Source organism: Salvelinus sp. IW2-2015, unplaced genomic scaffold (genome assembly GCF_002910315.2).
Source record: "Salvelinus sp. IW2-2015 unplaced genomic scaffold, ASM291031v2 Un_scaffold2257, whole genome shotgun sequence".
In the NCBI taxonomy this organism is placed as follows: Eukaryota; Metazoa; Chordata; class Actinopteri; order Salmoniformes; family Salmonidae; genus Salvelinus; species Salvelinus sp. IW2-2015.
The window spans coordinates 15,117-35,709 of record NW_019943586.1 but is presented as its reverse complement, the minus strand read 5'-3'; the positions used below and the strand labels follow the sequence as shown (position 1 = coordinate 35,709).

Below are 20,593 nucleotides of genomic sequence, written 5' to 3'. Positions count from 1 at the left end.
CTATTTTCCATTCCACTCTATTTCGTCACCCATAGTGCCATCTTATTTGGTGAAGTGCACCAGTTCCCCTCCCTGCACAGAAGCACGACATGATGCCTCCGAATGAGCCCATCCGGTGCTTCACGGTTGGGATGGTGTCTCAGCTTACAAGCTTCCCCTTTTTCCTCAAACATAATGATGGTCATTATGGCCAAACAGTTCTTATTTTGTTTCAATCACCCAGAGGACATTTCGTCAAAAAGTATGATCTTTTGTCCCTATGTGCAGTTTGCAAACCGTAGTCTGGCTTTTTTTGCTGGTTTTTGGACGCAGGGCTTCTTCCTTGCTGAGCGGCCATTCAGGTTATGTTCCATATAGGACCTCGTTTTACTGTGGATATAGATACTTTTGTACCCGTTTCCTCCAGCATCTTCACATGGTCTTGCTGTTGTTCAGCGGATTGATTTGTACTTTTCACACCAAAGTATGTTCATCTCTAGGAGACAGAACGAGTCTCCTTCCTGAGCGGTATGAACCACGACCTGTCAGGCGTCATGGTGCTCCATTCATCTGTGCGTATACTGTTTTGTACAAATGAACGTGGTACCTCAGACATTTGGAAATTGTGGAGGTCTATTCATTATTTCTAGGTTTTGGCTGATCTTTATTTATTTCCCATGATGTGAAGCAAAAGAGGCAGTGAGTTGTTGAGGTAGGCCTTGAAATACATCCACAGGTACACCTCAATTGACTCAAATTGTGTCAATTAGCCTATCAGAAGCTTCTAAAGCCATTACAATTATCATTTTCTGGAATTTTCCAAGCTGTTTAAAGGCACAGTCAACTTAGTGTATGTTACTTCTGACCCACTATAATTGTGATACAGTGAATTATAAGTAAAATAAAATTGTCTGTAACAATTATTGGGAAAATTACCTGTGTCATGCACAAAGTAGATGTCCTACCGACTTGCCAAACTATAGTTTGTTAACAAGAATTTGTGGAGTGGTTGAAAAACAAGTTTTCAATGACTCCAACCTAAATGTATGTAAACTTCCGACTTCAACTGTACATGCCAATTCTACAATCTCTTTTCAGGTTTCACTCATGTTCCTTCGGAGCTTTCCAGTGAGATAACATCTCATAATATGCTGGGAGCTTGTACCTCCCTGATCTTCTCATCCCCCCTTTTCCCTCTCTCCACCCCAAACTCTCTCTCCTCTCTCTCCACTCTCTCACTCTTCTCTCTCTCATCTCTCTCTCTCTAATCTCTCACTACTCTCTCTCTCCACCCCAAACTCTCTCTCCCTCTCTCTCTCCTCTCTCTCTCATCTCTCTCCTCTCTCTCTCTCCACCTCAAACGCTCTCTCCCTCTCTCCATGCTCTCTTCTCACTCTCTCTTTCCTCTCTCACTCTCTCACCTTTTCTCTCCCTCATCTCTCTCCTCTCTCTCTCTCTAATCTCTCACTTTCTCCATGTGAACAKTCACTGCAGTCCCCTGTCCCTAAAGCACATCACAAATACCACTGAGCCAYTAGTTTGTTGCTGCTATCAAATATTACATGTGCCTATTCACAGCTCTGTCGTGGAGGAAGATATTGTATAGTGATGTAACTCTGCAGGAGTGCATTCTGGGTAAGCGTCACAAATGGCACCCTATTCCCTATATAGTCCACTACTTTGTACCAGGGCCCATAGTGCTCTGACCATACTAGAGCACCATGTAGGGAATAGGGTGCCATTTTGGACATAACTTGGCGGTCAATATTTGTCTGATAGCACATAAAGGACTGGCTTTAGAAACATTTACAGCATCTGTTACCCACAGGTCTACCCATGTTCAGGGCCTCTGTTTAAAAAAAGCATGTCAGACAACGAGTGCTGATCTGGAATCAGATGTCACTTTTAGAATATAATGAATAAGATAATACGGTCAGTGAGGGGCTGATCCTAGACCAGCACTCCTACATTGGGATGAGATGCTTTGTGAATACGGGCCCTGAATGCATCTTAGAATGAGTCCACTCTTAGCAATAATGTACTAACATTAGATGAGAGATTAAACATGGACATGTGTAACACTAGAATGGCCACTGGCACCCTGGCAACATGACTATAGGACAGCCATCTTGGTCAGGGGAATCTTTCTTTCTAGAGACTTCTCCAACATGGTGACACAGTACATGGATCTCTATAGTCAGTAAACATGGTAGCGATCTCTCTATGTCAGAACATGGTCACAAAGATCTTCTATGGTCAAAACATGGTACAGATCTCTCCCGGTCAGATACATGGTACAGATCCTCTATAGTCAGAACATGGTAACAGATCTCTATAGTCAGAACATGGTACAGATCTCTATAGTCAGAACATGGTACAAGAATCTCTAATAGTCAGAAATGGTACGATCTCTATAGTCAGAACCAATGGTACACGGATCTCTATTGAGTTCAGAACATGGTAACAGATCTCTCAGGTCAGAAAGCCATGGTAACATGATCTCTATAGTCAGAACATGGTACAGATCTCTAAGTCAGAACATGGTACAGATTCTCTATGTCAGAACATGGTACAGATCTCTATAGTCAGAACATTTGGTAACATGATCTCTATGTCAGAACATGGTAAGGATCTCTATAGTCAGAACTGGTACAGATCTCTATAGTCAGAACATGGTAGCAGATTCTCTATAGTCAGAACATGGTACAGATCTCTATAGTCAGAACATGGTACAGATCTCTATAGTCAGAACATGGTACAGATCTCTATAGTCGAACATGGTACAGATCTCTATGGTCGAAACATGGTACAGATCTATAATAGTCAGAACATGGTACAGATCTCTACAGTCAGAACATGGTACAGATCTCTATGTCAGAAGCATGGTACAGATCTCTACAGTCAGAACATGGTAACAGATCTCCTATAGTCAGAAAACATGGTAAGATCTCTAAGTCAGAACATGGACAGATCTCTATAGGTCAGAACATGGTACAGATCTCTCAGTCAGAACATGTACATGATCTCTATAGTCAGAACATGGTACAGATCTCTAAGTCAGAAACATGGTACAGATCTCTATAGTCAGAACATGGTACAGATCTCTACAGTCAGAACATGGTACAGATCTCTATAGTCAGGAACATGGTAACAGATCTCTAAGTCAGAACATGGTACCAGATCTCATAAGTCATGAACATGGTACAGATCTCTATAGTCAGAACATGGGTACAAGATCTCTACGTCAGAACATGGTACAGATCTCTAATAAGTCCCAGATACCATGGTAACAAGATCTCTAATAGTCCAGAACATGGTACGATCTCTATAGTCAGAAACATGGTACAGATCTCTATAGTCAGAACAATGTACACGATCTCTATAGTCAGAACATGGTACAGATCTCTATACAGTCAGAACATGGTACAGATCTCTATGAGTCAGAACATGGTACGAATCTTCTATCAAGTCAGGACATGGAGTAGCACGATCTCTACAGTCAGACATGGGTTACAGTCTCTCCATAGGCAAAACATGTACGAGATCTCTATAGTCAGAAGCATTGGGTACAGAATCTCTATAGTCAGAACATGGTAAGATCTACCAGTCAACTGTACATCTCTACACTGGTCAGATTATAGTCCTGAGTGGTACAAGATCTCTACAGTCAGAAACATGCTACAGATGCTCTACAGTCAAAGTGACCATGGAAGTCTCTACAGTCAGAACATGGTTAAGATCTCTATGTCGACATGAGCAGATCTCTATAGTCAGAAACCATGTGATTCACAGAGATCATACATATCGTCACAGTAAACATGGTACAGATCTCTACGTGTGCAGAACATGGGTACATGATCTCTATGAGTTCAGACATGGTACAAGATTCTATGCGTCAGAACATGTACAGATCTCTTATAGTCAGAACATGGTACAGATCTCTAACGGGTCAGAACCATGGTAAGATCATCTATCAGCATTACAGTCCAGTCAGAACATGGTAGCAGATCTCTAAGGTCAGAACATGGTCTATCTCTATAGGTCAGAACATGGTACCAAGATCTCTATAGTCAGAACATGCGTACAGTCTCTTTAGTCAGAACACTGGTACAGATTCCTCTACAGTCAGAATCACGGTATACACTCCGAGTCCAGACATGGTATCAGATCTCTCTCGGTCAGAACATGGTCCAGGATCTCTCTGGATGAGTCAGGATCTATACTGGTCAGACATGACTCGTACGTCAAACTGGTCCAGACATTCCATGGTACGATCTCTGCATGGGTCAGAACATGGTACAGCACCTGAGTCTTGTCTTACGGAACTACACTGGAAAAGACTGCTTAAAATGTATTTCATTTAAGTTAATAATCTTGAATATCGTTATATATCTGCACAGCGTTTATCATGTACCAAAATTCAAATATAGGAGATCTTACTGTTAGTATTAAAGAGACAATATACCACCAAATACGAATAAGAACAATAAGTCACACTTTCACTTTACGTTTACAGTCAAGATAGATGTAGGGGAGGAGGTGACTAGAAGTAGGAGTGTTTGGAGGAGGTCGGGAGGAGTAGGGTGTTGGGTGCTGGTGCGGAGTGAGGAGCTGAACTAAGGGGTAGGAGAGGTGGGTGTTGGAAGGAGGTGACCAGGGGGTAGCGGAGGTGGGTGGTTGTAGGAGGTGACTAGGGGTAGAGGAGGGAGGGGTGTTGGAGGAGGTGCTAGGGGTAGAGGAGGTGGGTGTTGGTAGGAGGTGTGGGTAGAGATGGGTGTGGAGGAGGTGACTAGGGTAGAGGAGGTAGGGTGTTGAGGAGGTGACTAGGGGTAGAGGAGGTAAGGGTGTTGGAGGAAGGTGACTAGGCGGTAGAGGAGGTGGGGTGTTGTCGGAGGTGGACAGGGGTATGAGGAGGTTGTGGTGTTGGAGGGGTGACGAGGGTAGAGGAGGTGGACCTAGAGGTTGAGGAGGTGACTAGGGGTAGAGGTGACTAGAGGTGTAGAGGAGGTGACTAGGGGTAGGAGGTGACCAGGGGTAGAGAGGGACGGTTGAGAGTGGGGTTTGGGAGGAGGTGATAGAGGGTAGGGGAGGTGATGTGGGTGGAGGGAGGTGACCAGGGGTAGAGAGGTGTGGGTGTTGGAGGAGGTGACTAGGGGTAAGGAGGTGACTAAGGGGTAGAGGAGGTGCTAAGAGAGGGGTAGAGAGGCAAGGTGACCTAGGGGTAGAGGTGACTAGGGGTAGAGAGGTGCTAGGGTGATGAGGTAGTGGAGGCTGGGATCTTCCCTGACTGATGATTCATACCCTCTGGTGGAGACTCAGGCTCAAAACAAGCAGTTTGTTAAGGGATAGTTTGAGCAAGGCGATTATTTTGGGCAAAATCCTTAATGTCACATAAATCTATTCTATAGATTGGAATGTTTCTGTGTGCAGTATCTGTTCCTAGTTGTCTTAAACAAATTTCCTGTTCTTTACCATTATCTTCATAATAACAGATGTGAAAGGTGAAAAAGGGTATTGATAGATGAAAGCACTGTTTTGGGACTCTACCAGCATTTTAACTAAGAGACAGATAAATAGTCTTTAGAGCTCATTTTCTAACTGTGAGTGGTCATGACGGTAAGAGATAAGGAAGGAGATGAGGAAGGAGTAGTCCAATTAAACTAGGACAGGCCTGGATAACTGAGTAATGACTTGACTAGTACAGTAACATGTAAACCAAACCACAATCCCTTGCCCCCTGTATGTCCCAACACCACCCTCTACCCCACAACACCTGGTCTACGTCTCCCAGGTACACGGCTGTCTTCTAACCCACACAACACCCTGGTCTAGTCTCGATGTACGAGGCTGGTCTTCTTCATGATGCGGCGGATCTCTCCTGGTTCACCTCGCCGTCTCATCCCTGTCTGCCTCCTCGATCATCTCCTGGAGGTTGGAGTGGAGGAAGGAGGAGAGGGAGAGGGGATGGGAAGGGAGGTGAGAAGGAAGGAGGAGAGATGGAGAGGGAGGTGGGAGGGAGAGAGAGGAGGGAGAGGAGATGGGATGAAGAGGGGATGGGAAGGAAGCGGAGAAGGAGGGGAGGTAGGGTAGAGGGATGGGATAAGGGAGGAAGAGAGGAAGGAGGGACAGGGGAAGGAGAGGAGAGATGTGGAAGGGAGGAGAGGGAAGCAGGGGACAGGGGAGGGGAAGAGATGAGGAAGAGAGGAAATAGGGAAGGAGAGGGAGAGAGATGGTGAGAGGAAGGGGGACAGGGAAAAGGAATAAGGGATGGGAGGGAGGCGAGAGAAAAGAGGGGAGGATGGAGAGGGAGTGGGAATGGGAAGGGAATTGAGAGGGAGTGGGAATGGGAAAGGGAGGAGAGAGGAAGGGGGAAGGGGACAGGGAAGGGAGGGAGGGAGATGAGGAAGAGAGGAAGCAGGGGACGGGGAAGGTGAGGTGGCAGATTCACAGTAATGACTAAACAGAAGCTTTAGCAGTGGACCCAGTATAATTTTCTTGACAAATTAAAAACTATTTGTAACCTATCCCATATCATCCTGTAGGTTCGTGTGTGTGTGGTGGTGTGTGTGTACGTACAGTGCCCGTCCAAGGTGTATGTCTCACCTGCAGTTCCTCGGCAGTCAGGTTCTCTCCTAGTTCCTTGGCGACCCTCTCAGGTTCCTGAAGGAGATCTTCCCCGTCTCATCATCATCAAACAGACGGAATGCTTTCAGATCTCCTCTTAGAATCCTTCTCAGCCTGGGGTTGGTAGACAGTTTACAACACCAACGTAATACAACACAATACAGCATGGTGAGACAATTACTAAAAATACCCGTAATACACACAATACTCTGTATAGTTTTGAAGTAAATGTACAATCCCTATCCAGTGGTGGGAAAAATACTCTATTGTTATACTTGAGTAAAAGATACCTTAATAAAAAATGACTCAAGTTAAAGTGAATGTGACCCAGTAAAATACTACTTGAGTAAAAGTCTAAAAGTATTTCGTTTTAAATATCTTATGTCACGGCTTTCATATTCCTCCTCCTCGGACGAGGAGAGGCGAGAAGGATCGGACCAATACGCGGAGTGGTTAGTGTCCATAATTTATTAGCATCGAACTGAACACTATAATGAAACAAAATAACAAATAGAAACCGACAAACAGTCCCCGTTTGGCACAACGACTACACGGAAAGACAAACACCACAAAACACATCAATGTGAAACCCAGGCTGCCTAAGTATGATTCTCAATCAGGGACAATGATTGACAGCTGTCTCTGATTGAGAATCATAACCCGGCCGGACACAACATCCCAACATAGAAAATACCACATAGACAAACCCACCCAACTCACGCCCTGACCAACTAAATAAATACAAGAAAAAGGAAAAACAGGTCAGGAACGTGCAACTTTAAGTATCAAAAGTAAACGGGATTTGCTCAATATTACTTAGGTATCAAAAGTAAAAGTAAAAGTATAAATCATTTCAAATTCCTTATATTATGCAAACCAGATGGCACAATTTTTTTTTATATATTTTTTAAATTTATGGATAGCAAAGGGCATGCCTCCATCACTCAGACATTAATTTACAAACAAAGCATTTGTGTTTAGTGAGTCCACAGTAGAGATGACTAGGGATGTTTTCTTGATAAGTGTGTGATTTGGGGACAATTTTCCTGTCAAAATGTAATGAGTACTTTTTTTTATTTAACTAGGCAAGTCAGCTAAGAACAAATTCTTATGTACAATGACAGCCTAGGAACAGTGGGTTAACTGCCTTGTTCAGAGGCAGAACGCCAGATTTTTACCTTGTCAGCTCAGGGATTCAGATCTAGCAACCTTTCGGTTACTGGCCCAATGCTCTAACCACAACACTTTTGTGTGTCAGGGAAAATATATGGAGTAAAAAGTACATTATTTTCTTTAGGAATGTAGTGAAGTAAAAGTAAAAGTTGTCAAAAATGTTAATAGTAAAGTACAGATACCCCCCGAAACTACTTAAGTAGTACTTTAAAGTATTTTTACTCCTATCACATTTTTTTGGTTGCTAAATTGTAATGTTATGTTACAAGCACTGACAGTGTTTGCTCTTGACAGCACATTTTTTTATCACAAAAACAGACATTATTTATTCACTATGTTGTTTTTCTTACCATCTTCTGAGTCATGACGGTGAGAAAATCAGAGAAGGAGATCTTTCCTGTTCCGTCCTTATCCACCTCCGTTATCATCCTCTTAATCTCCTCTTTCTTCGGCTCGAACCCCAGCGCCCTCATAGCAACCTAGAGAGAGGAAGATTGATAGATAGATAAAAACAGATGAGCTGGTTAAAACCAGGTGTGTTAGTGTTGAGATGGAACAAAAGCACACCGTAGCTCCCCAGGACGATCTTTGTTGACCGACACTGTATTACTAAGCATTATGGGTACTGTAATAGATTATGTTACGCAAACATTGTCCCTGTGCATAACCCCTAACCCCTAACCCCTAACCTCTGACCCCTTACCTTTAGCTCCTTGACTTCAATGTGTCCGGAGGCGTCGGTGTCGAAAAGTTCAAAGGCCTCTCTGATCTCCTGTTTCAGCTCCTTGGTGAGCTCCGACTTGGGGCTGGACTTCTTCCTGGGGGGAGGGACCGGACCTAGGGACGGCCTCTTTACACTGGTTGCCTAGCGATGGCAACAAGGAAGCAAATTAAGGGTTGATGGGCATCTCAATGGTTTTAAGTGGATTCCTTGTCTAATCTCCTTCAGTCCAGCTATGCTAGACTATTGAGATGCAGCCGGGAGATAAAGAGACAGGGAAAGCCTTAGAAGGGTGTATTTTTGTCATCTTCTATCTACATAGGGCCATTTCAATGTAAAGTCAGGTAGTCTGGGGGAAACATGCCATAAATAGGGAGACAATGTATGTCACTTTAAAAAAGCATGACCAGCCCTAAAGCTGATTATTTTACAGATAGCTGGCAACAAAATGAACGCTTTCAGGACATGGGAAAATATGCATCATAGCTTTTTTCATTCTGATTATTCACATCCCATTACTAGCCCTATCAGATAATATACACGTTCTTCCATTTGAGTGAGTAATAAGCTAACCTATTATTCCTATCGGACAGCCAGTTACGGTTAATACAGGTTGTGGTAGCATCAGTGTAGCGAGGCCTTTTGTAATTTGTAGCATAAGCACAAGGAGCATCAAAACAGAACCGCTCCATCATGGACATTCTCACCATTTCAGATGATCACTCGCGGAAGGCAGCAACAAGAGAACCGTAGATTTACTAAAGAGTGTTTTGTCTAATCTATTGATGTCGCTCCTCTCTCCCCTCCTATCATCCAGGCAGAGATGAGATCATAGACAGAAAGACCGACCGTCTATTACACGGGAGCAGTAACCGATGTGCCGTTATTAACAAGCATAGTACAATGTTATAATAGGGTTAATATAATGTTTGAGTAATAAATTAAMAAAAMAAAATTAASATTTCCAGTCAATGAGCGCAGTATTCAGTCAGRGCTATAATCATTTTGATTAGTAAGTGACTGTGCACTCGATTTAACTCATTCTGCACGCCGGGTGWGCAAAATGGCATATTCAGAATGGAAACAATTCGTACGAAGCTAAATCGAGGGCATCTAGTRSGGCGAGAAGATTYCTGGTTGTTGACGACATGTGGTATAAAACGCTATACGAGAATTGGCTGGATTGATCGTTGAAGCTCTGATCCAGAATCTGTTCTCCGTGCGCCAACTCATCTGATACCGAGGTGAGTGAAATATAAAAACGGATACAGGATCAGGTTTAGGGGCGTTTACACTCTACCCACTGTGGGTGTGGTCTCACTGTGATTATGTCCCGGTTGGTCAGAGCAGTGGCGTTCTTTGACGTAGGCTCCCCTCCATTGGCTGTTCGAGCATGCCACCTTCACAGGCGAACTCCCGTCCACCCACTGAGAGCGCCTCTCGCGCTCAGCTAATACAGGGGTTTATTATTTGTTCGCGCGTCCTTTCATACTGTTGTAAAACAGATTAAACTGGTAAAATGATACGTTTTTCACTTATTTGATCGCATTTTAGTGTCTTTATATTGAAAACTTGTCTTGAAATAATCTAAAGGTGTTTGATTGTAGTCTTCATCATGTTTCAATTGTCCATGTGACATGATCTTGTCAAACTGTTTTTGAACGAGGGAACTTTTAACCAAATACTGTCTTTTCTCTGCCAGTTTGTCTCCCAACACCGGCGTCTCACCTGCAGTTTATCATGGCCACACGCATACGACCTGTGAGTACACAGCAGTTTGTATAAAATATCAAATTCTGAGCTGTATGCCACATGCTCAGCTATGTATTTGTCCTTCTCATATGTTTATTTGTGTCTCTCTTTCTGTCTTTTCTGAATGTTGTCCCTCTGTCCCTGTACAGAGCAGTAAGCGGTGTGCAGTGATAGGAGGCTCTGGGTTCCTGGGTAGACACCTGGTAGAGAAGCTGTTGGATAAGGGCTACACCGTGTCGGTGTTCGACATCAGACAGAGCTATGAACTACCTGGAGTCACCTTCCACCAGGGAGACCTCTGTGACAAACAGGTGAGTCTGTCTGTGAAGAGTCTGTGCACTGAGCTGTTTGGGCCATGTTATATGACCGCGCTATGGTCTATGGCCTTTGAACTGTGGCCCGTGTGTACACATTAGGTCAGTGTGTGTGTCTGCATCTGAACATCAGTGTGTGTGTGGCCCTATCCCAGGCTCTCCTAACAGCCCTCCAAGATGTCTCCCTGGTGTTCCACTGTGCCTCTCCAGCCCCAGCCAGTGATGACAAGGCTCTGTTCCAGAGAGTCAACATCCAGGGGACACAGACTGTCCTACAGGCCTGCACTGAGGCTGGAGTACAGGTAGGGGGCAGTATAGAGTTATTATTGGACAGAGAGGTGTGTCATACAAGATATTACAATAAAGACAGACTAAATTCAATGAAAGAAATGCTCTGTTAAAATACTTGGACTTTCTGTAATTACTGATCTTGTGAATAGATAGTCAGTTCTGTCTGTCTGCTATAGAAAGTGGTACTGACCAGCAGTGCCAGTGTGGTGTTTGAAGGAACAGACATCAAGGATGGGAGAGAAGACCTTCCCTACGCCAAGAAGCCCATCGACTACTACACAGAGACCAAGATAGAACAGGAGAAGGTGAGGACACTACTACACACAGAGACCAAGATAGAACAGGAGAAGGTGAGGACACTACTACACACAGAGACAAAGATAGAACAGGAGAAGGTGAGGACACTACTACCAAGAGACCAAGATAGATACAGGAGAAGGTGAGGACACTACTACACAGAGACACCAAGATAGAACAGGAGAAGGTGAGGACACTACTACACACAGACCAAGATAGAACGGAAGAAGGTGAGGACACTACTACACACAGAGACCCAAGATAGAACAGGAGAAGGTGAGGGACACTACTACACACAGACCAAGATAGAAACGGAGAAGGTGAGGACACTACACACAGACACAAGATAGAACGGAGAAGTGAGGACACTACTACACACAGACACCAAGATAGAACTGGAGAAGGTGAGGACACTACTACAACACACAGACACCAAGATAGAACAGGAGAAGGTGAGGACACTACTACACACAGACACAAAGATAGAACAGGAGAAGGTGAGGACACTACTACACACAGACCAAGATAGAACAGGAGAAGGTGAGGACACTACTACACAGAACAAGATAGAACAGGAGAAGGTGAGGACACTACTACACACAGACACCAAGATAGAACAGGGAAGGTGAGGACACTACTACACACAGACACCAAGATAGAACAGGAGAAGGTGGAGGCACACTCAGCACAGACACCAAGTAGAAACAGGAGAAGGTGAGGACACTACTACAACAGAGACCAAGAATAGAACAGGAGAAGGTGAGGACACTACTACACAGAGACACCAAGATTAGAACAGGAGAAGGTGAGGGACACTACTACACAGAGACCAAGATAGAACAGGAGAAGGTTAAGACACTACTACACACACAGACCAAAGATAGAACAGGAGAAGGTGAGGACACTACTACACACAGACCAAGATAGAACAGGAGAAGGTGAGGACACTAACTACAACAGACACCAAGATGAACTGGAGAAGGTGAGGACACTACTACACACAGACCAAGATAGAACAGGAGAAGGTGAGGACCTACTACACAGAGACCAAGATAGAACAGGAGAAGGTGAGGACACTACTACACAAAGACACCAAGATAGAACAGGAGAAGGTGAGGACACTACTACACAGAGACACCAAGATAGAACAGGAGAAGGTGAGGACAGCTACTACACAGAGACCAAGATAGAACTGGAGAAGGTGAGGACACTACTACTACACACAGAGACCAAGATAGAACAGGAGAAGGTGAGGACACTACTACACCAGACCCAAGATAGAACAGGAGAAGGTGAGGACACTACTACACACAGACACCAAGATAGAACAGGAGAAGGTGAGGACACTACTACACAGAGACCAAGATAGAACAGGAGAAGGTGAGGACACTACTACACACAGACCAAGATAGAACAGGAGAAGGTGAGGACACTACACAGACACCAAGATAGAACTGGAGAAGGTGAGGACACTACTACACACAGACACCAAGATAGAACAGGAGAAGGTGAGGACACTACTACACAGACACCAAGATAGAACAGGAGAAGGTGAGGACACTACTACACACAGAGACCCAAGATAGAACAGGAGAAGGTGAGGACACTACCTACACACAGAGACCAAGATAGAACGGAGAAGGTGAGGACACTCTACACACAGAACCAAGATAGAACAGGAGAAGGTGAGGACACTACTACACAGAGACCAAGATAGAACAGGAGAAGGTGAGGACACTACTACACACAGAACCAAGATAGAACAGGAGAAGGTGAGACACTACTACACACAGAGACCAAAGATAGAACTGGAGAGGTGAGGAACTACTACCCAGACACAAGATAGAACTGGAGAAGGTGAGGACACTACTACACACAGACAAGATAGAACAGGAGAAGGTGAGGACACTACTACACAGACACAAGATAGAACAGGAGAAGGTGAGGACACTACTACACAGAGCACCAAGATAGAACAGGAGAGGTGAGGACACTACTACACACAGACCAAGTAAGAACAGGAGAAGGTGAGGACACTACTACAACAGAGACCAAGATAGAACAGGAGAAGGTGAGGACACTACTACACAGACACCAAGATAGAACAGGAGAAGGTGAGGACACTACTACACAGAGACACAGAATAGAACAGGAGAAGGTGAGGACACTACTACACAGACACCAGAATAGAACAGGAGAAGGTGAGGACACTACTACACAGACACCAAGATAGAACAGGAGAAGGTGAGGACACTACTACACACAGACCAAGATAGAACAGGAGAAGGTGAGGACACTACTACACACAGAGACCAAGATAGAACAGGAGAAGGTGAGGACACTCTACACTACAAGACCCAAGATAGAACAGGAGAAGGTGAGGACACTACTACACAGAGACAAGATAGAACAGGAGAAGGTGAGGACACTACTACACACAGACCAAGATAGAACAGGAGAAGGTGAGGACACTACTACACAGCGACCAAGATAGAACAGGAGAAGGTGAGGACACTACTACACACAGACCAAGATAGAACAGGAGAAGGTGAGGACACTACTACACACAGACCAAGATAGAACAGGAGAAGGAGAATGCTTGTTTATTTTGTGGAAGAGGCTTATTGTAGAATAGCTTGATCATAGTTATATTAATGGTACCAGAGCATTGCTAGGGGGGAGAACTTGCCTACACATTAAGACATTGATGCTGGACTATCCATAAATGCATACATACATGTTACGTAGACGCTACATACTCCACATGAAAATAGTCATGTTCTCCTCTATCTTCATCTCTGTCTCAGCTGGTTCTGAAGGCCTGTGACAAGGAGAAGGGTCTCCTGACAGTGGCCATCCGACCTCACGGTATCTTCGGCCCCGGGACCCCCAGCTGGTGCCCATCCTGGTCGACACGGCACGCAGGGGCAAGATGAAGTTCATCATCGGGTCAGTCATACACAGAACTGGAATGGGAATCATGGATCATGGTCATACACAGAACCTGGAATGGAACATGGGTCAGTCATACACAGAACTGAATGGGAACATGGTCAGTCATACACAGAACTTGGAATGGAACATGGGTCAGTCATACACAGAACTGGAATGGAACATGGGTCAGTCATACACAGAACTGGAATGGAACATGGGTCAGTCATACACAGAACTGGAATGGAACATGGACTCTTCACTAGACATAGTGGGATCAACCAAAGTTAATGTTTTATGTTGTCTCTGTTGATGTAGTCTCTCTGCCTTCTCTCTCTCTGCCTTCTCTCTCTCTGCCTTCTCTCTCTCTGCCTTCTCTCTCTCTGCCTTTTCTCTCTCTGCTTTTTCTCTCTCTGCCTTCTCTCTCTCTGCCTTCTCTCTCTCTGCCTTCTCTCTCTGCCTCTCTCTGCCTCTCTGTGCCTCTCTCTTTCTGTCTCTGTAGTGATGGTTCTAACCTGGTGGATTTCACTTTTGTGGACAATGTGGTTCATGGACACATCCTGGCAGCTGAGAGTCTGAGGCCAGAGTCTCCTATCTGTGGCAAGGTAGGAACCCTCTACATGGCGTTGCTCATACGCTAGACTTGCCTGGACGACTGGATGCTGATGATGATCAATGGGGTCAACTGTTCTGTGTTAGAAGAAAGAGATGCCTTTCGCACTCACGCTATTTGTTGGGTTCAGACTAACCTCGTCCCATGCTCAATTGCTAGCACATAATGGCACTATTAAGGTTCTATCTGCAAAAATATGATTCTGAGGTAATTGGCTTTAAAGATCCAACCCTAATTGGTTTGAATGGTGTCAGCAAATGTGATCTTGTATTCTTTTGACCAACAGGAGTTGGGGTATTTAGAGTACTATGTACTGTAGGTAGAGAACATTGAACAGAACAAGGCTATATCAGTAACTCAATTTGGACAAAAATGCAGATACAACGTTAAAGTCCCAAGCTCTCAATATAGAGCCTGGAAATACTGTCTAGCAAAGTGGGACTTGAAAGGGGTGAAAATTGAGGTGGGAGGGAGCCTGCACTTCTATATTAGATGGGATGCTGAAAATAGCTATTTAAAATGAATGTTCAATGACAGCGACCATATTATTTTGGGGTTAGGGTTATTTTTGAGAAGCCCAATTGATTCTGAGTTTGGGAATATAAAGTTTAAATGTGAAAACTAGTCCAAAATGCATACTTACTGATTTTTCCCGAACTCACTTCCTTGTTTAGCCTAAATCGCTTGCCCTGCTTGCACTTTGAATTCCACAATGTAGAGTGGAGGTTCTAAGGGTCATGCTAGATCAGGGATGGGCAACTTTTTTTTAGGAACTCAGTCGGAGTCTTTCATTTACTGTTGAGAGTTAGAATAGTGGAATAGAGTTAGAATAGTGGAATACAAAGTGCAATTTCAAAATGTGGTTGTGATTCAGCAGTTTTTCTCTTGTCAGTCACTGATAGTCAGTCAATTAGCCCATGTCAGCACATTTTTGTTGTTGATTTAGCGGCCAGCTATCTAAACTATCTAAACGGCCGGGGGGGCCGGTAAAATAGATTTTGTTAATCAGTCTCACTCAGATATCATTTAGTACGCAGACCTGAGCAGCTGCGGCCCCTCATTTTTTATTTATTTCACCTTTATTTAACGAGGCAAGTCATTTAAGAACAAATTCTTATTTACAATGACAACCTACCAAAAAACCTCCTGCGGGGACAAAAAATAAAAAAATAATTAAATATAGGACAAAACACACATCACGACAAAAGAGACAACACGGGCCAGCCGAGTTGTGCAGTGATCTGAGGCCCTGCATCGCAGTGCTAGCTGTGCCACGAGATCCTGGGTTCAAGTCCAGGCTCTGTCGCAGCCGGCCGTGACCGGGAGACCCATGGGGCAGTGCACAATTGGCCCAGCGTCATCTGGGTTAGGGGAGGGTTTGGCCAGCAGGGATGTCCTTGTCCCATCGCGCACTAGCGACTCCTGTGGCGGGCCGGGCACAGTGCACGCTGACACGGTTGCCAGGTGTACGGTGTATCCTCCGACACGTTGGTGCGGCTGGCATCCAGGTTAAGTGGGCATTGTGTCAAGAGGCAGTGCGGCTTGGTTGGGTTGTGTTTCGGAGGACGCATGGCTCTCGACCTTTGCCTCTCCTGAGTCCGTACGGGAGTTGCAGCGATGAGACAAGACTGTAACTAACATTTGGATACCACGAAATTGGGGAGAAAACAGGGGTAAAAAAATAWATATATATATATATAATAAAGAGAGAACACTACATAAAGAGAGACCTAAGGCAGCAACACATGACAACATAGCAAGGCAGCAACACATGACAACATAGCATGGTAGCAACACAACATGACAACAACATGGTAGCAACACAACATGGTAGCAGCACGAAACATGGTACAAACATTATTGGGCACAGACAACAGCACAAAGGTCAACAAGGTAGAGATAATACACCACACAAAGCAGCCACAACTGTCAGTAAGCGTGTCCATGATTGAGTCTTTGAATGAAGAGATGGAGATAAAACTGTCCAGTTTGAGTGTTTGTTGCAGCTTGTTCCAGTCGCTATCTGCAGCGAACTGAAAAGAGGAGCGACCCAGGGATGTGTGTGCTTTGGGGACTGAATGTGACTGGCAGAATGGGTGTTGTATGTTGAGGATGAGGGCTGCAGTAGGTATCTCAGATAGGGGGGAGTGAGGCCTAAGAGGGTTTTATAAATAAGCATCAACCAGTAGGTCTTGCGACGGGTATACAGAGATGACCAGTTTACAGAGGAGTATAGAGTGAAGTGATGTGTCCTATAAGGAGCATTGGTGGCAAATCTGATGGCCGAATGGTAAAGAACATCTAGCCGCTCGTGAGTTCTGATTTGTTGTGGCCCCGCCTTCTTCAAAGTTGCCCATCCCTGTACTAGATGGTGATGGACTGAGAGATCAGCCAATGAAAATCCAGCGGCAGGTTTTCCCGCTCCTGCCATGGGCTCCGATCAAGTCCCTTTCTGAGGCGCTGGGAAACCAGACGGTTCCATAAAGAAAGAAGGTGGATGAGACGAGGTTCTAACCAATGTATGGTTACAGAGAATGAATAGAAATGTCTTAACCGAACTCTGGCAACATTATAATTTTCTCAATCCATATTGACTGGTCTTTCTCATCTCTCCCTCTCCCCCTCCAGGCGTACCACATCACTAATGACGAGCCTGTCCGGTTCTGGGACTTCATGTCAGATATTCTAGTTGGTCTGGGCTACGCTGCTCCGCGCTACCACCTTCCCTACACGCTAGTCTACGGGCTGGCTCTGCTGCTGTGGCTGCTGTCTCTGTTACTACGCCCCCTAGTGGCCTTCAAACCCACCTTCACCCCCATGAGGGTGGCCCTGGCAGGTACACACCACTTCTACAGCTGCTCCAGAGCCAAGCAGGACATGGGGTACAAACCTGTGGTCGGTCTGAAGGATGGGATCAGACTCACGGTGGAGAGCTATCCTCATCTACGACATGGAGCCTGATGGCGATGTCTGCAATATGGTAGCCTGGAAACCAAACTGATATGCTCTGTGAAACAATGGTGAAATGGATCGTATCAGTTTGGATTCCAGGCTAGTGGTATGGATCCTCACGGCTGAGTCCTGACTTGAGATCTATGCACACAACTTGTTCATTTTAGTAAAATCATCCACTGATGTCAATGGGAGGAAAACATGAAGCTGGGAGTTGTGTGTACAGTCCTCAAGTTAAGATTCAACCCTGAGGACGGTTTCATACTCTCACCAGTGTCTTAAGTCTTAATCGTTAGGTAAAAAAAAAAAAAAGTGTGATTTTCAAACTCACATTTTTTTGTCCCATAATACTAACAGGAGGTATGATGCGTTGACAGGAGTGCTTTCTGTCATGTCTGTAGGCCTACATGAGGATCTGTGAACTCTCACCTTTCCTACAACAGTCACTCTTCCATTAGTGCCTGGTTTCAGTACCTCTCCTCACCAATAGAGAGCAGCACACATTTCTTCTCTGTGGAATGTGGATACACAATCTAACATGGAGAGGTTTCCAACACTTCCTCTTGCCATTGTTCATGAGCACTCATTTGGATGTATGAGTGATACATTTACTGTGACTAGTTTCCCTCTACAGCTATCTTATTTCTATTCTCTTGTACAAATCATAAGCAATCATGCAGTTTGTTCATTTCAAATAAAATCCATTATCTAAACATTGCATTGTTTATTAAAACACTAAGAATGTGTTTGTATATGAACCAACATTGTCAACATATGTTTGTTTACCTTCATTAGAACACATAGTTACAGACAAATGTTTGTATGTTTTAAACCCTATWTCCAACATTACTCAGGCAAGCCACGCCCTTATTCTTACCAAAGTCAATATCARAGGACTAATGTTAGTATGACGTGTATTTAAACTGTATTACAATGTATGTCATAGAACTGTAGTACACAGAAAGGGATGGGCTGCTATTCTCTCTCCGTCAGCCTCCCTTTTCTACATTCCAGCTGTCTTACTGTCACCGTGACATGGCGTCCTCTCATAAACACATCTTCTCCTGTAACACGTATTAAAGCGGATCACAGAGAAAGATATCGTTTAGGTGCGTTAGCGTCAAAGCATCGTATAGGTCTGTCACAGTGACTGGTGCATGTTTGACATTCCAGCTGTTGGTGTGGTGAGCAGTGGTGGTTGGAACATGCAAATCTTGGGGCAAAAAATAGAAGTGGGATGCATGCCAGCAAAGCCACAACACTAAACAATACATTAATTGCACTATAACGGTGACAAACGGTGTCCACAAACAGCCTACATAAAGCTGTCCATATAGCAGAGTCCCAACAGCAGTCCCAACACCTTACCACTGCAACACCTGGCTATCAGCAGAGCCTTGTCTGACAGCAAAACAGTTCATTCAGACTCATTTACTACCTTTTAAAAAAACATAGCTGATATGGCTGACTTGCTTAAACTAATGTGGTTCCTACTGACAATTAAGATGTACAAACTATGGCATAAGGGGACAGTGTGTCACGTCCTGACCATAGTTCTTATGTGTGTTGTTTGTTTTAGTGTTGGTCAGGACGTGAGCTGGGTGGGCATTCTATGTTGTGTGACTAGTTTGTCTGTTTCTGTGTTCAGCCTAATATGGTTCTCAATCAGAGGCAGGCTGTCAATCGTTGTCCCTGATTGAGAATCATATATAGGTGGCTTGTTTTGTGTTGGGATTGTGGGTGGTTGTCTTTGTGTTCTGCACCAGATAGGATGTTTTTCGGTTTTCACATTTATTGTTTTGTGTTGTAGTGTTCACATATTCTTTATTAAATTATGTTGAACACTAGCGCGCTGCGTTTTGGTCCTCTCCTTCATCCCAGGAAGAAAACCATTACACAGTGAGCGGATAAGAGGCAATCTGTATTTTCGATTAAGACGTTAACGAGCGAGCTAGACGGACGTAGTCAATATAATTTTTTTGTTTAGCACTTTTGAAATGTACAGCGACAGAAATCAGAACATGGGCCGATCTTACAGTGGTCTCCCTGTACACCAAGTCAGAACGTAGGATAAGTAAAGGGCATATAAGCAGACAAAGAAAGCTCTTACAATATTTGATGATGAACATTTTCTAAACAGGCTATAGGCTACATGTGCACCACCAAGTCAGAACAGTAGGCGATATTAAGAGGGGTAAATAGACAAATTATTAGGGTGATGCACATGGGCTACTAAAAGCTTACTACACAACATACACTTACTATTACTTTCTTAGCTACAGTATACATACACTACCGTTCAAAAGTTTGGGGTCACGTAGAAATGTCCTTGTTTTTGAAAGAAAGGAATTTTTTGGTCCATTAAAAAACATAAAATTGATCAGAATACAGTGTAGACATTGTTAATGTTGTAAATGACTATTGTAGCTGGAAACGGCTGATTTTAATGGAATATCTACATAGGCGTACAGAGGCCCATTATCAGCAACAATCACTCCTGTGTTCCAATGGCACGTTGTGTTAGCTAATCCAAGTTTATCATTTTAAAAAGGCTAATTGATCATTAGAAAACCCTTTTGCAATTATGTTAGCACAGCTGAAAACTGTTGTCCTGATTAAAGAAGCAATAAAACTGGCCTTCTTTAGACTAGTGAGATCTGGAGCATCAGCATTTGTGGGTTCGATTACAGGCTCAAAATGGCCAGAAACAAAGAACTTTCTTCTGAAACTCGTCAGTCTATTCTTGTTCTGAGAAATGAAGCTATTCATGCAAGAAATTGCAAGAAACTGAAGCTCTCGTACAATGATGTGTACTACTCCTTCACAGAACAGCGGCAAACTGGCACTAACCAGAATAGAAAGAGGAGAGGGAGGCCCGGTGCACAACTGAGCAAGAGGACAAGTACATTAGAGTATCTAGTTTGAGAAACAGACGCCTCACAGATT

General features: G+C 44.2%; 1 protein-coding gene and 1 pseudogene across 1 annotated transcript; one reads left to right on the top strand and one right to left on the bottom strand.

Moving 5' to 3' along the window:
• Window positions 1-5,332: 5,332 nt before the first annotated feature.
• Window positions 5,333-9,735, bottom strand: LOC112073422 (uncharacterized; annotated as a pseudogene).
• A 167-nt stretch (window positions 9,736-9,902) lies between these two features.
• Window positions 9,903-18,360, top strand: LOC112073419 (sterol-4-alpha-carboxylate 3-dehydrogenase, decarboxylating-like). The gene is given in 9 exon segments (XM_024140714.2): window positions 9,903-10,011; window positions 10,200-10,258; window positions 10,399-10,560; window positions 10,719-10,865; window positions 11,031-11,159; window positions 13,959-14,031; window positions 14,034-14,100; window positions 14,585-14,687; window positions 17,324-18,360. Coding segments are annotated over 8 exon segments (1,035 nt in total). The 5' UTR covers window positions 9,903-10,011; window positions 10,200-10,237; the 3' UTR covers window positions 17,657-18,360.
• The last annotated feature ends 2,233 nt before the right edge of the window (window positions 18,361-20,593 follow it).